The 15,497-nt window shown below is 43.3% G+C and overlaps 1 protein-coding gene across 2 annotated transcripts in view; it reads right to left on the reverse strand.

Annotated features, from left to right (window-relative positions):
• Positions 1–236: 236 nt before the first annotated feature.
• The window catches only part of syde2 (synapse defective 1, Rho GTPase, homolog 2 (C. elegans)), a 50,314-nt gene continuing 35,053 nt past the window's right edge, over positions 237–15,497 (reverse strand). For both annotated transcript variants that reach the window (XM_040128700.1, XM_040128699.1), the window contains exons 6-8: positions 11,322–11,503; positions 9,734–9,965; positions 237–5,334 (exon numbers count right to left, since the gene is read on the reverse strand). In XM_040128700.1, coding sequence (XP_039984634.1) covers positions 4,601–5,334; positions 9,734–9,965; positions 11,322–11,503 — 1,148 coding nt within the window. In that variant the 3' untranslated portion in view covers positions 237–4,600. The remainder of the gene's footprint in view (positions 5,335–9,733; positions 9,966–11,321; positions 11,504–15,497) is intronic.

Here is a 15,497-nt window from a genome sequence, read left to right on the forward strand (position 1 = left end):
AAGCGAGTTTTAATGAGCATTTAAATCTGGGTAGTTCTGGACATTCAATTAACGTTAAGTAGTCACGGCTAAGTAAAGATGACATTAAAACTAAAACCTTGGATCGGTCCTGCGAAGGTAATTATATAAAAAAACAAGGAAAATAAGCGTCCAAGAGGCAATGACGGACTTCACTGTCACTGGCAAAAAGACGCAGAGGCCGCGTGTGAATGTAAAATAATATACTTTATTACGACCATAACATTTCTCAGGATCCATACAAAGCAATTTTCTGTTTTGTTTAGCGATCGTTTCCACGTGGCATTTTTCTCTCCAAAGGACAAAGAGGACGAGACAGATAGATGCAACGTGAAAAAAATATTGCAGGTGTTTACTATTGATTCCTTCCGTGACAGACAGAGGAAGAAGCTCAGAGGATAAGACAGAGAGGAATGCATTGATAATGAAACTGGATGTTGCTCTTATTCCATTCAGCAGTTAGATTTGAGCGGTTGTGGCTCTGTCCCAAGACGGCATGCCTGGCATCCCTGCAGGATGCAGCTGACCAACAGATTTAACAGGATTGTTTTGCCCCGAAACAGGCTTCGTGCTGAATTAAGACCTCTATTATAAGCGTTTCAATTTCTGTTTAATGTGTCAGTAAGAATCCGGAAAAGTCAAAAAGTCAAGTCATAAAGCCATAAAAGACACTGACTTCTAACTTCAGTGTGTCCTTTGAGTATCACTCTGACAACCTCGATAAAAAAAAAAAAAAAATCTCCGTCAAATTGGATCTTTGAAAAGTGTGTAAGGAGCTTACGGATCTGAAAAACAATCTTCAAATTTCAATAAAGGATCTAAAAGCGAGCAAAAGCGCGGCCGATGCTCCACAACGACTTTTTTTTAAATGGGGCCCCGGTTGTTTTTGTGTTGCACGGGCAGACAGATGGTTTGAAAGGAACCCTGCTGAAACTCACTTTCACCAGACCCGCTCAGACTGACAGCAGCAGCCCCAGCTTCACCATGAAGCAGCAGGGTCGTGAACAGATACCATGCGGGAGGGGCGGGGTGTGGAACGAGAGTGAGAAAATAAACAGGGTAAAAATAAAATGGAAAAAACGTGGGAAGATAAAAACGCAAACTCCACCCCAAACGTCCATCTTTGAGACAAATCCACTCGTGGTCAGTCCGGTTTCTCCTCCAGAACATAACATTTGATTAAAGGTGATTCTGATTTGAATCACATAAAAGTGAAAATGTCTCGTCGTCATATTTTTTCCACTGGTTTAAGTGTGTAGATGATGACATCAGATGGACATTTTTGGCAGTGGTCGTATAGAGGTGGGTTGGATGGGACAGGGATATGCGTCCATGTTTTAGGTTTATATATTTTAGAGCTGAAAGAATTAGTTGATTGACAAAAAAACTTACAGACAAGTATTTTTTGATAATCTATTCATTGTCATTTTTCAAGCAAGAATTCACAAGTTTAAGCTTGTAAATTCTGAAGATTTGCTGTTTTTATTCTTATTTTTATGTGACAGTAAACTGAATATATTTGACTTCTGAACCGCGGGTTGAACAAAGAAAGCACACTGAAGATGTCACACTGGGCTTTTCAGAATTGTGACTGGAAAAATTATGAGTTTTCACAATTTGTTTGGCGTTTCACAGACCAAACGATTAGTTGAGAAAGTAATTGGAGAGTTGCCCAGTCGGAACTGCACCAAACTGATTCACTGTCTGCCTGAAAGTCCTCTGGAGAAAAGCTTGAACAATGCAATTATCTGTCTATTGGAGGTACACGGTGACGAACAAACAAGCATACATTACAAAATAGTCTTTTTACACATAAATATCACATACAAAGGCAGATGAGAAAGAGCCTTGTTTATGTCAGTAAAGCTTTTGACCATGCAACGTTCAGTACCTTAAAAACAAAAAACAAAAAAAAACATGAACACAGCTTAGTCCACCAGAGACACAAAACAATGTCAAATATATACACAATATAACAAAAATAACAATATCACTTTTCTGCAAGAGCACGATTTTATCATATATTTTACAGCTAGAGTTGTACCATTAGTCCAGCACATTAAGATGTGTACAGGTAGCTTGAGGGGAGGAAAAGCGACTATTGCTACAAGTCAACACTACGAGGTCATCGGAAGTACTTAAATACGCCATTGAAATAAAAGCTGTAAAAATAATATACTCCGAATACATTTATATAATTATATACACATACATATAGGTTAAATACTGATCATTCTGAATCCCTGGATTGCTGAAAGCGTCCTCTGTCGATTTAGGCAGCTAGCTAAGTTGTACTAACTGAAGCCCACCACTAGCGGTTTCTTCTGCTGCTCTGAAAATTGTGCTTCACATTTGGGCTGTTTCTGTTTCACGCTTTTGCCAAAAGCCGAGAGAGTAAGAAGGATTTTCAAGGACCGGTTTGATGTTTTGGGGAAAAGGCCTCTTCAGTTTCGTGCCAAGAGTTAAATGAGAAGATCGATGCCACGCTAATGTCTGTGTGGTAAATATGTAGCCGGAGCCAGGAGATGCCTTGCTTAGCATAAAGAACTTCTTTTTTTTTGTATGAGTTAAACAAACAAGATATAACTTGTTAATAAGTGAGATCCAGGGATGCTGGAAGAAAGCTCTGTTTTACCTTTGGACAAGGGGTTGACGGATAAAGAAGCTTAACCAGCGCACAGGGGAAAACTGACACAAGAGTCAGAGGTTCGGCTCACGTATCATCAAGACGGAGCCACGGGTCAGTTTCACAGCTAAAGCTCCTCCGGCTCTTGCTTAATATCGAGCGTACTGACGTGAGAGGGATACCGATCTTCTCATCTGACTCTCGGCAAGAGAAGACGACCGTTTCTCCCCTTATCTCATATCCAACTCTGACAGCCGTGTGTAATGCTGTAGACGGGTGTCTAAACATTGAAAAATCTTGCGCAAAGCAAATAAATTTCAACCCAAATTCTTTCAAGAGGAGGTTTCAGTGGCAGCTGCTTCTCCCTCAATTCAGTCTACGGCCACAATATTTTTTTAATGCATGATCTATAATGACAATCTACACTACTGCCTGCCTCATAAGTGCATTATTGTTGTACAACATTTAGTGTTTCATACCTCAATACGAAAGCTCTCCGCTGCCTTAAAAAGGAAAACCCAAACCCTGAAACAGAATCTGCACAACTTCCCTCTATGATCTTGGTTTGCATTAAAGGAACACTCCACCAATTTTACACATGAAGTTCAGTTTACTCATCAAAAGGAGTTCTACTCAACCTTAGGAAATAGTTTTATAATACTATGGCTCTGGGGGGAGTTTTCCTGAAGTTAAAAAAAACAAAACAAAACATTTTGTATCTAGGATGAAATGTGGGACCCAAAGTTTTAGGGTTTTGGACCCATAAAAATCAGGATCTCTCAGCCTCTGCTGCTTCGATTTTGACCACTCTGCTCTTAATCTGTCTATTGTAAATCTCTGAAAGCAATTTTAAATCCCTGGAGTATCTCATTTAATAAATAGTAAGATAAGAAGCTAGAAACTAGATGAAACTTGAAGCTTGGAACTCTGGAGTCCTGGATTTTTTCCATTCAGCATTAGAGGCTAATGTTCTGGTCAATATTGGGTTTAGAAAAATATGGGAACCTATTTCTTCTGCTTCCAAAAAACGATATAGGGCCTGCCTTGACCAGCAGGATGGTTTTGTCTTCTTTGCACATCTTTTTTATTGATTTAATTACCTAATTACATATTTTTGTTAGAAACCAATTCTTAATTGAAAGGCCTAATGAATCCCAGATTTTTTTCCTACCACTGACTAGATGTGGAAGTGTCCCACGTCCAAATGCTGCTTCAGATTCTGCCGAGGATTGGCGAAGCTCTGGCAGCACATAGAAGTTTTGGTATGAAAATGCTCAGTTTTTAGAAGTGGATAAATACAGTCCATGAGTAACTTGGCATCAGTATCACCGCTTAAAAGGTTACATGATTAGAACCCCATAGTACCCAGGGGTTGATTCGTACCTGCCAAAAAATATAACATACTGTTGCCTTTTTCAATGTAAAAAGTCTTCACAGAGATTATCCTGTTGGTTGCCAACACTGTGTCAAGATCATAGGAGGGGAGGCATTTCATTCCAGGGTGGATTTTCACCTCGACGTACCACCTTCACACAATTAAGGCACCTTTTAAACCCCTGAGGGGTCAATGGGTTCTTCTAATAAGAAGAGAAGCAACAATAACAACATGGAACACAGAACCGGACTGAAACAAACCAACAACAACAACATAAAGTAAGACAGTCGACAAAATCAAAGGAAAATAAAAACATTAGGAATGTCTATGGGTACGGTACAAACGCCAGAAGTGCCCCGTTACATTTCTTCTCATCTCATCCTCTAGGTTTTTACAGCAGCACTGCACGCCACGTTGCCATGGTGACCTCAGGATCTCCATGGAAACACTGTGGCTGTATCCTGAAGCACCTTGATCGGAAAAGAAGGTCTTCCCCTAACCTCATCAGGCTTTGTGAGTGTGTGTGTGAGTGGATGTGTGTGTGTGTGTGTGTGTGTGTGTGAGAGAGACGGTGGTAGGAGTCAGTATCCGACGTTGAGCTTGTTCTTGTTGAGCTCTCTCTCCAGGTTACCTATCAGAGTGTCGATGCTCTCCTGCAGGTCTCTCAGGTTGACTCTGTTGCTCAGCACGGGGCTGATGTCCTGGATCTTCATGTAGGCCTGGTAGGTGTGCTCTTTGGGCAGCCGAGGCGGCAGGATGTGGTCGCACACCCTCTCCTCCTCCTCCTCGTTTTCTAATGGCTGCCCATTGCCTGAACTATCACTCTCTCCTTGCTTCTCCTCCTCCTCCTCCTCCTCCTCCTCCTCCTCCTCCTCAATGTCCTCTTCCTCCTCCTTCAGCACCTCCTCTCTTGGAGGTTGCTCCTGCTCAGCGGGATCGTACGGAGGGCTTGTGACCTTCTGCCCTTTATCTTCCTCTCCGTCCTCAGGCTTCTCCTGCCCCTCCTCAGCTGCCTCTGTATCCTCAGAGGGAACGTCATCATAGTCCGCCTCCTCTTTGCTGGGAGGCAGCAGAATTTCAGAGGGGAAGTAGCTCTCGCCACAGCCGCTCCAGTCACCAGCGTAGCGGTTGCTGGGGCTGTCCAGGCGCCCCGGTTTGGGCCGCAGAACCCCCGCCATCTCCGCCTCAGTGAGGTTCAGGACCTGGGGTCGCTCTTTTCTCCGCCGTAGAGGAGGAGCCGACAGCAGGTCTGATGAAGCCGGTGCCAAAGAGGCCGCAGGGGGCTGGAAGGAGGACTGGCCATGTGGGTCTATGACTGGAGGAGCAGAGAGGAAAAGAGACAAAAGACAAGCAGAGTTAATCAGATGTACAGTATATCGGCTATTTGAACTGATATCCTTAAAGGAACAGTTTAACATTTTGGGAAATATGTTTATTTGCTTTCCTGCCAAGAGTTAGACGAGAAGATTGATACCACTCTCACATGTGTGGTAAATATCAAGCTACAGCTAACAGCCATTTAGCGTAGCTTAGCATCAAGACTGGAAGGGGGGGGGGCAGCTAGCCTGGATCTGAGGTGGGTTTTTGTTTTTTGTTTTTTTTTTACCTTTGGAAAGAATATTTCCCAAAATGACGAAATATTCGTTTAAAGGGTTAGTTCACCCAAATTACAAAAGAAAAGAACATTTGCATTTTCTCACTCTAGTGGTGTCCAGCCATGCAGATTGTGGGTTTTATTTGCACAAGTCTGTCTCTGATATTTCTGCCACCACCCCAGTTATCATACGGACTATTTTTCACTGGGAAGTAGCTCTAGGGAAAGCTGTTCACAGTGAGGACTGTGTATGTGTAAACATCTGGAGTACTGTGTATGGACAGTCACATCACCGTTGAATTTTGTTTTTTTTTGCTTCTTTTTTTTTTTAATGTAGCTTTTCAATGCTTTGAATGCCACAAACAAAATTCCAGGAAGGGCAGATATCTGAAAACATGGGCACACAAATCGAAACTATCTGCAGAGGTGGTTATCACTAGTGACAAAATATTAATTTTTTAACTTGCATGAACTGACCCTTTAAGTGTTCAAATCCCCCCTATTGGCAACTTCATGGTCAAACTGACACTGGAAATCATGCCTTGATAACTAGAAGCGTTTATTTGGTAACACATCTAATTCTTACCATTTGAAAAAGACCACAGGTCTATCTGAATAGTCCTCTGGCAGAGAAATCTAAATAAGTCAGCAGTGAGTTCGCTGAGCTCCGGGAGCCCTGGTACATGACACACGTTCTGCCAAAATAATCCAGATACGAACATGCCACGCCGTGCTCACAGACAAACACATGCTGAAGCCACACCAACACACTCTGTGACTTTGGTGCCCACCTCTTGGTCGGTTTGTTATCAACTATTGACTAAACCGAAATTTTTAAAAATTAACTAAACCGAAACCCTGTTTGCAGATATTGAAAGGATCATCTGACTGTGCTACAAAACGGAACAGCGAGCATTCCACCACAACCAGCACAGTCCGGTTACCTGTCTTTCTTTATCTCTGTGTACCTACACTTGTTGACACCTCTAGCTCTCCCTTACTGGATTGGAAAGGAACAAAAAAAACAAAACGTGTTCAACGTTAGCGCCGTAAGTCACGTACAAGAGGAACAATATGAAAAAAAAAAGGAATTTTATTTTGTCTCCGTGGGGCATGAAAGGGGACCTTGACATTTTTGAATCGGGAACCGTGTGGACTCCAGTTCATTCATCAGGAGCGGCAGTTGCTGATACAGCATTTATGTGCAGCGGTTGCGTGCTTTGCAGCTCTCCTGAGGCTAAAGACCCGAGCAATTAACACCTAAAACAAACAGAAATTATCCTCCTTTCAGAGACACCATGTTATTTAATTTCAGACATGATTCACCGATGACATGCGTAGAAATTGAAGAAAGAAAGCAGACGTAAATCCTGCAACTTGTGTTACAATAGGAATAATGCTAATTTATGTGCCCATTTTCCCCTCTGTCTTTTCGTCAGTGGACAGACTGAGCATGGGCTTTTTTATGAAAGAAACTTAAAATTCTGAATTGATGTACAATGGCATACATAGACTTTTGATTTAAAAAAAAGGGCACAAAAACGAGTTGGGGTAAAATAAAATCGCAAGTAAATAGACTGTTTTATACATTTATTTCTTACATTTTTCTGCTGTATTTGTGTGTATAATAAGTTAAGAAGTGAACCAATATTTGCTCAGCATTGAACTGTTCTACAATAATATTCTGAGTATTTATCACTAACGATTTGTACGTTTCTGTAGGTGCCTGTGTCATTATGTTAAATTGACTAAATGATTAGTCAGACTTATAGCTGAATTTGTGCTGAAAAAAAAAAAGGATACCGTGCATGTGGTGTAAGGAGTTAAACCAAGACGAGAACGACTCCAGAGGGCTGCGCTTTGAACATGATGCTGTTGGGTGATTTTGGAAGTGTTATCCCTGCACACAAGCACAATAACCACAACCTAATACAAACAAACGCACCCACGCACTCATCACACACACACACACACACACACACGGATTCCCCTTTTTCTTCCTTCTGTCATCCTGTCTGTCTAACCATCTCTTCACATCTGCTCACACATACAGTTGGCACACTACATATTTCACACTCACCTCACAACACTTCCTCGGCCTCAGGCCCCATCTCGCACTCCCCTGTACATTGTGTCAGTGTTTTTTATGCCGAAAGCCTAAAAATGTCCCGGCACTTGCCCGAAGCCGTGCGCACTCGAGCCCTGAGCAACAATGCCTTGGAGGGCTGTGTGTGTGTGTGTGTGTGTGTGTGTGTGTGCGTGCGTGTGTGTGTGTGAGAGGCGTGAAGAGGCGGCTGAAAATATCACATAATGATTGTGAAATGTAGGGTGAAGCTTCAGGGACTGAGGGCTAAGGTTAAGCTTGGAATGTCTTTAATTATAGTCTAGGCGTCCTATGCTCTGAGCTAGGGAAGCGGACCGAATGGAGATGTCACTGAGGTTGTAAACAAAGGCTCGAACCGGGACTGAGAACTTTGTCAAGGTTATTACGGGTCATTATAGGCACTGGCTGGGTGACGTCAGCTGCAGACCTGAGTGGAGAATCCCTTCTTTGCTAGAAAGACAACAAAAACACACTCCACAACTTTCTCCCATCTCCCCATTTGACTGAGGACGCTTACGTTCTGGCCTCTAGGATAAAAATATCTTTGCAATTTTTCTTGTCCATCTTTTGAAATTCCACTCGTACTTCGATCGGCGACCCGCAATTACAGGATTCACCGACTTATTCGGTTGCTTGAGTTACGTTTCTCCCTCTCTGTTTCTTCCCCAGGGGATGTGCAGGAGGGCGCTCGCCTTCAAAGGTTTACACAGAAGCGGTTCAATGCGGGCGTCAGAGGATGCAGTTAAATTTAGAGGCCAGACCAGAAACCGTGTCACTTCTTCTTCCGACACCGGTCAGCAGATCTGGTTGAGGCTGCGGGTTACGGGGAAGCGCTCTGGGTGATTTGAACCTTTCGGGGATAAAAGTCCGTCCCAACGCGATGCTAGGCAGACAGCATGCATGCGCATTTTGAAAAATGGGTGCCTCGTAACACACTGGAACGATGAGACAAACTTAACAGGATGTCATTTACTCTGAGTAACAGAAACTTTTTTTTTTTTTTAATTAAGAAACAGTAAGCTGGCTGAGTTTTGGACTGATGACCGTGCATGTTTAAAATTGGATGATGGATTTTCAACCACCCTCATAACCTTTATGCTTATAAAAATGGTAATAACCCACAGAAGAAAATGCATTTTTTATTTAATGAGGTTAGAACAGGCAAACTGCCAGCAAACTGCAGTACGGGGGTTTTGTGCTGATAGCGATAATGGATTTTCAAATGTTAATATCTGTTCAGTCAGCGCGTGGGCAGCGCACACTGGTCAATTTTGTGATATTTTTATTAGTTTGCCAGAGTAGCTGAGACTTTAGCTGCACCAGAGCAGCCACTCACACACTGATAAGAGTCGGGGTGAACACAAATTCCTAAAACTGAACCCACAAGTTAAAAGAACGTCTCAAATTAGTCGCCGCGGCCAATACAAATTTTACACCGCCTGCAACTCTTTTCATCATTCTCTGCTCCCTCCTGAATAAACTTTGGACTCCTTCACGTCTCACACCGAGCAGACAGCTGCAGCTGGCGGAGGAGAGCAGCTGTGCGGGCGGACAGATGACCTACGCTGAGTGAAGCTGGTACGGGGCATCTGTCCTTGGTTGGTGATTTATCTTAAGACGGGGGGGCCACGCCTCGAAAGTTTGGTTTACATTTGGATTTGCTGGCTTAGCTCCGATTGGCTCAGTCTGCCATGATGAAGCACTCTGCGGAGAGTTTCATCTCTGGGGAGCCGACAGCTGGCGGCCGGTGGCTATCAGCTGTACTTGCGCCAGCGGCGGATAACCTCAACAATCAAAGCAGCCCAGCCCCTTAACAGTTCTTTGTAGAGCTGAACCACGCAGCCAGTGCTGATCTGTACGAGACCCCCAGGCAAAAGACTGGTATATGGAGTACGGACATATAACCGGACTGGAAAACAGATGTCTTATCAAGCCATCTGGAAGTATTTATTTAACGTTTGAAGATATCAAAATGTGTTCAGTAATTTGCAGAAGGCAAGAAAATAACCTAATCACCTGGCCAAAGCTGCAGCAGGTAGTGCAGTACTTCGATGTGCTTTTTGAAGTGCAGAGCGCTGGCCAGCTCCTCGGAGTCGATGAAGACGCGGTTGGTGTGGCAGGACGCCTCCTGGCGCTGGCTGAGCAGCACCGGACCGAAGCACACCGCCAGGTTCTGGCACGTCATCTTGTTCACTTCCTGGTAGGATGCTACCAGCTTCAGGTGGTCAAGAAGCTTCCGCAGCGTCATCTGACGTGTACGCACACACACACGCACAGGCACAGACACAGACACACAAGAGCCGAGGCACAGACAAATAAGACATGTCATTATTATGATTAGTAGTTGTAGTAGTACCACTGGCAGCAGCGGAGCTCCACTGCAAAAGCTACTTCAACATGCTATTTGTACCAGTAAAAAACTGTATTTCATGTAAGAAATTGAGGAAGATTACACACTTTGCAAACAAGGCAAGATTTTAAAGGAATGCTACATTGACATCTTGTAGGACTGCCCACTGTTGTAACAGCTGTGATTGTACTATTAGCAGAAATATCACGCAGCATTCAGAAGTTTTACAAGGCAGGAAATTCTGACTTCTTGCTTGGAAAGTCTAAGCAGAAGAGCCTTTCAAACTACTGTTCCAAGTGGGATTTCTAAAAACAAACTTATCAAAGCTATCTGATGCCATGTGGGCATGGCAGCCTACTGTACACTGTAAACCATAAGCAGAGTCACATTTGTACTGGTTGTAACTAGGAAAACAGTTCTATTTTCAGCCATTTCATGACCTTACATCTACCAAAACATCTGTGTGGCAAAGAGTTGAGCGTTTACTTTTGTTGGCGGCGAGTCTCAAGACTCTGTCTCATTCTCGCTCCCAATTGCAACTGCAACTTATTGTCATTACTGCCCAAGTTCTCATAGAGCTGTAACAATAAATTGGCTGAGCGGACATAGTGTATCGGCCGATATTGGCTTGCTGCAGCGATACTGATAACAGCATTTATGTTTGCTGATAACAAGAAATTGCGGTACAAAAAATACTACGATACATTTGTAGTAGTTCAAAAACAGTGTCTTAGTACAAGTCGTGGTTGTAATTCTGAACAAAAAAACCAAATATTTAAGGGATCCTGCAAATATGTGTTTATGTGTTTACGGAAAAGAAAAAAATATCTGGATTGAAACACCAGCCATGTATCGCAACATCCCCGGGACTTTTATTTCCCTTCTCTCTCTGTCTCTCATCTCATTTTACCTCAGATTTTTAAATTCTAAAATACTGATATCAGTGTCGGCCCTCGAAATCCAGTCGGACTTGAGTTTCCACTTTTCACATTTATCATTAATCTGAAAGTACTTAGATCAAGGTGAAAAAATGTGGAGAAAATTACAGTGGTGCAGGGACGCGGACAGTGTGCCACCCCTAATATTACCCAACGTAAAAGCCTACGTAATAGAAATAAACGGTAGCAATCTTACCATCATGACCATCATTATCTACGCCACAATTATCCTTTTCGCAACCACTTCTGTGACAATATTCTAGCACAATGATGACTAGGAGATCCAGCGGGGGGATCTACAGTTTATCTTCCTCACCCTCTCCACCTCTGGCAGGTTCTCCAGCAGGCCGACGGTGTGCTCTGAGTCGGCCTGGTCATTCTCGCAGCCCGCTGCTCCCATGCGCAGAGGCCTCACGGCCATGGACTCCAGCACGGCTTCGTACAGCGGCTTGTTGATAAGAGGGTAGGGTAGCTCTCGTAGGTAGTCCTTCAGTACCCCTAAAGGAGGGGGAGACAAAGGAGAGGAAATACATCTTGAGAGAGGGGGGTGGATGTTACATCCGAGCACATAGGAAAAAAAAAAACAGTTCTTTGCAGCATAGCTGAGGGTCATTCATTTTTCCCGCACTTGAACTGAGAAATCCCTCTTATCCTCCAAACTAGCAGCTTTGATCCGACCAGTCGAGGCAGACCGTCGCCCACCACGAGCCGGGCTCTGTTCAAGGTTTCTACCTTTTACTTGCCACTTGTCACCGAGTGCTTGCTCATGTGGGAATGCTGGGTCTCTGTAGATATAACCATAAAGAGTACGGTCTGGACCTGCTCTACATGAAAAGTTCTCTGAGTTAACCCCTGTTATCATTTGGCGCTATAGAAATAAAACTGAATTGAGTTAAATTCCTGAAAAATCACTAACAACACATCCTTACGAAGTGTTGTGACAGAGAAATAAAAAGCTTTTATTTTCCCTCTCTTTTAAAACAAATGAACCTGGCGCACTCTCTTGGCTGCAAAGTGAGGTCCCATTGTTTCTGCGGGTTACCCTGTGGCGTCTGCCGGGATGCCTGATTGGAGTCGGGCGTGACTCCGCGGCCAAAAGTTTTCGGGCTCCTGGCGTCTGTGTTGGCGCACTCACACCTGTGACCTGTCGCACCCACGCTTCTGACAAAAGCTACGGGAAAACACGAAACCCACGCTGCCTGTCTCCGCTAAGCCCCTGAAATATTGCTGGCATGCCTTTTCATCAAAGGCAAAGGGGGGTGGGGGGTGGGGGTGAATAAATACGGGAATAAAAAAAAAAAAAGGCTCTTGGCAGTCTGACAGCTCGTGGTGGTGAGTGTCTGCTCTCTTTTTCCCCCTGCATTGAAGCTGGATCAGTTTTCAGAGAAGGCTGACGGCTGTGTAATCAGCAATACTGGTTGTGCTCCAAAGCAACACGCGCTGTGTTTATTAAGGGTAGCGAAAACAGTAACTCTGCACCTCCTAAGAACTGCAAGGATCAAATAACCCTCGTATAACGCATGTTGTTGGTCAAACCACTGTGAAACTGCAGACAGCACACTTTACCTGATAACCTTTTTTGTGCCAAATGCAACTTTAATGTCAGTTTTATCACAAAGAAAGGTCTGACAGACTTGATTTCTGCCAATTTATGCCACGAAAACAAGCTACAAACAAAGAGTGACACCTGCGAGCAAGTTCACCTGGCGACTGTCCAATCGCATTGCCTCAGGATGGCTTTGCTGAGGACTAATCGCGCTGCTGCGGCGGCTGTTGTTCTGCAACTTTTGTTTTTCAGTCACTTATCTTATCTGCTGCTAGGTTCAAGCATGCACTTGAGGCCAGAATAAGAGATTTCCTGTCCACGATGTTGGCAACTTTGGACCGTGACGACCACTGAGATGCCAGGGATCACTGCTTTTTCTACATCAGTTGCTTGTACTAACATGCTTATCATGAGATGTCTTGGCTTTGTTCAGCGTTTGTGTGCTCGGTAATATCAGTAAGCTACAATGCCGCTGATGCCGATGGCTGTTTTATCCACATCCCACAGATCTGCTCGTGGGCAGTGCTTGTCACGGTGGCTGCTGGCCGCTGGTTTCTTCCTGTGCTTCTTCCTTCTATTTATGTGCAGCATTTCCATTGCTATTATTGATTAAGTTCTTCTAGTGGCTGTGCTTTCTTACAAACATCATGCTTTTGATCTGCGCAGTCAAATATGGCGATTCAGATAACATAACACAGGATTCGAGCTGAACGGGTTTTGTGCCGTGGGCTGTTGCATTGTTTTTGGGGACTGGCTGGAGTGGCTCGCTACAAACTCGGATCCCTGGTCGAGGCTGCGATTGTATGTCAGCTAGAGGGATGTGAGCAGGACCCATTCATGTTAGTTTTTTTTCCCTGTTATGTTGGCTACAGGCTAAACACTATACAACACTTTTACCGAGACTTCACATTCAGCTGAGCTCTAGAGAATCATTTCACTTTACTATTCTCCATATCACTTACTTCTATACAGCTGAGTTTCTTCTCGATGGTTTACAGCGCTCCTACGCTCAGCTGAGCTCATTGTTGTCTATGCTTCTCCCCATGTATTGGGTATCTTGATGATGATGATACTCCGCTTACAACATTCTTAGACATTTGTATCTATGTCAAACACCATCCTGTTCCTTGAAATTCCCAAAGTAGTGACAAAATCCCTCGAGCTTTTGTAGCAGATTTTGATTGGGATGCTGTAAATAGAGGCTCCTACGTCATCACCTGCACATCACTGGATGATGTGCAAGTGTTTTGTTTCTTTGCCTCTTGCCTTCTATTTACAGAAAACTACAATAAGATTCGCCGTAAATCCACTGACATCCCTTTAAGCCCAGTAAGGAGAGCTGAGAGCACAATTTAACACGCTAACTTTTTAATCCCGGCAAGTCCCCACTCTGCTCTTTAAGTGAGCCTGAGGCTTAACGCTTTTCAGTCTATTCCTAACTTGCATTGTACGTCCATCACCCATCAATCTCTGGAGAATAAAGTGAGAAGACAAATTCTTGAAAAAAAACGGACCTGAAATTTCAGCGATTTCAGGTGATGACACAGTTAAATTTCCTGTCTTCTTTTCCAACAGCTAGACGGGCACTGGAGCCTTTGAACATGGGATTAGAGAGCGGAAGAAGGACCTAAATTCAGTTCAGCGTTACACTACAAAGTCTCAGAAGTCAGCATGAGGTTCAGTATCTTCACAATGACATTCGGCACAAACAAAAACTCCACACTCATCAGGAGAATGATCGGGTTTAAACCGTAAGTATTACGTTTACAGATCAAACCCCTTATCAACCACAATACCGCAAAGTATTTAGGTACTAGGTAAAAAAATAATATGAATTCCTGTCATCAGTTCTCTCTTTTCAGGGTGATCAGTCATACACTCGGTTACTCAGGAGTTTTATTAGTATTTTAAGCAAAATTTCTCAACAACTATTGGATGGATTGCCATGAAACTTGATGCAGCTATTCATGATCTCCAGAAGGTGAATCCTAATAACATTGGTGATTCTCTGACTATTCATCTTGCACCATCCGCAGGAAAAAAATAAAAGCTAATTTTTGTTAGCATGGCTGTAAACTCTTAGTCTTATTACTACTTTCGTGGTATTTTCTTTCACATTTGTAGTATTGATTGTGTTTTTACAGTTGCACATGATCTAGTCCGCGACAAGCATTACAATTAGCTTAGACTGTAAATGCTATAAGTGGAATTTGACCTTTTAGTGATTATTCTATGCTGTGAATCCGTCTATATAACTAATAAATATAAATAATTAGATAATAAGATAAAGATAAAAAGATAATAAGAGAACTAAAAAAATAATAATAAATAATTTACCGTTTGTGACAGCTGGCATCTTGACACAAAACAAATACCTTGTGTTGTTTCTTTCTTTTGAGCCCTCTCCACAACTCCCTTTTCTGAACTCCAGATTTAACACGCCCTGAAACTAACACGCGCACACGGACGCACGTGTCCGCACACAGAAATATCGTGCATTCCTGAGGCAGTTAGTGTCGGCTCTGAAGAAAAACCTACACATACTCAAAAAAATTAAGACATTGGTGCCCTATGTCAGCCCTCCCATGTCAGGTAGGTAAACACAGGTCAGCGGGGTCAGACTTTAACACGGCTTAAGGCACACATGCACTTAAGAACTTGATAAAACGTCCCTGTAATTAAACGTGTCCCCTTTGCCCTGTGCGTAGCTGATCTGTGGCAGCATGTTTCCGTTTTGTTTTTAGTCCTGATTCACTTTGTCGAATGCTTCTGTTATCTTTTATCTTCATCAGGTTCGGTATGAAATCTGGTAGGAGCAAAACATGATAAGGACACATAAGCACAAGATACATTCACTCTCCTTAACGCTTTCCTAGACGCGCTGATTTCCAAAACAGATTACACAGAAATGCTTTGTGAACATCCTCCTGCTTCCTGTTGTCAATC

Source organism: Xiphias gladius, chromosome 6 (assembly GCF_016859285.1).
Source record: "Xiphias gladius isolate SHS-SW01 ecotype Sanya breed wild chromosome 6, ASM1685928v1, whole genome shotgun sequence".
NCBI classification, from domain to species: Eukaryota; Metazoa; Chordata; class Actinopteri; order Istiophoriformes; family Xiphiidae; genus Xiphias; species Xiphias gladius.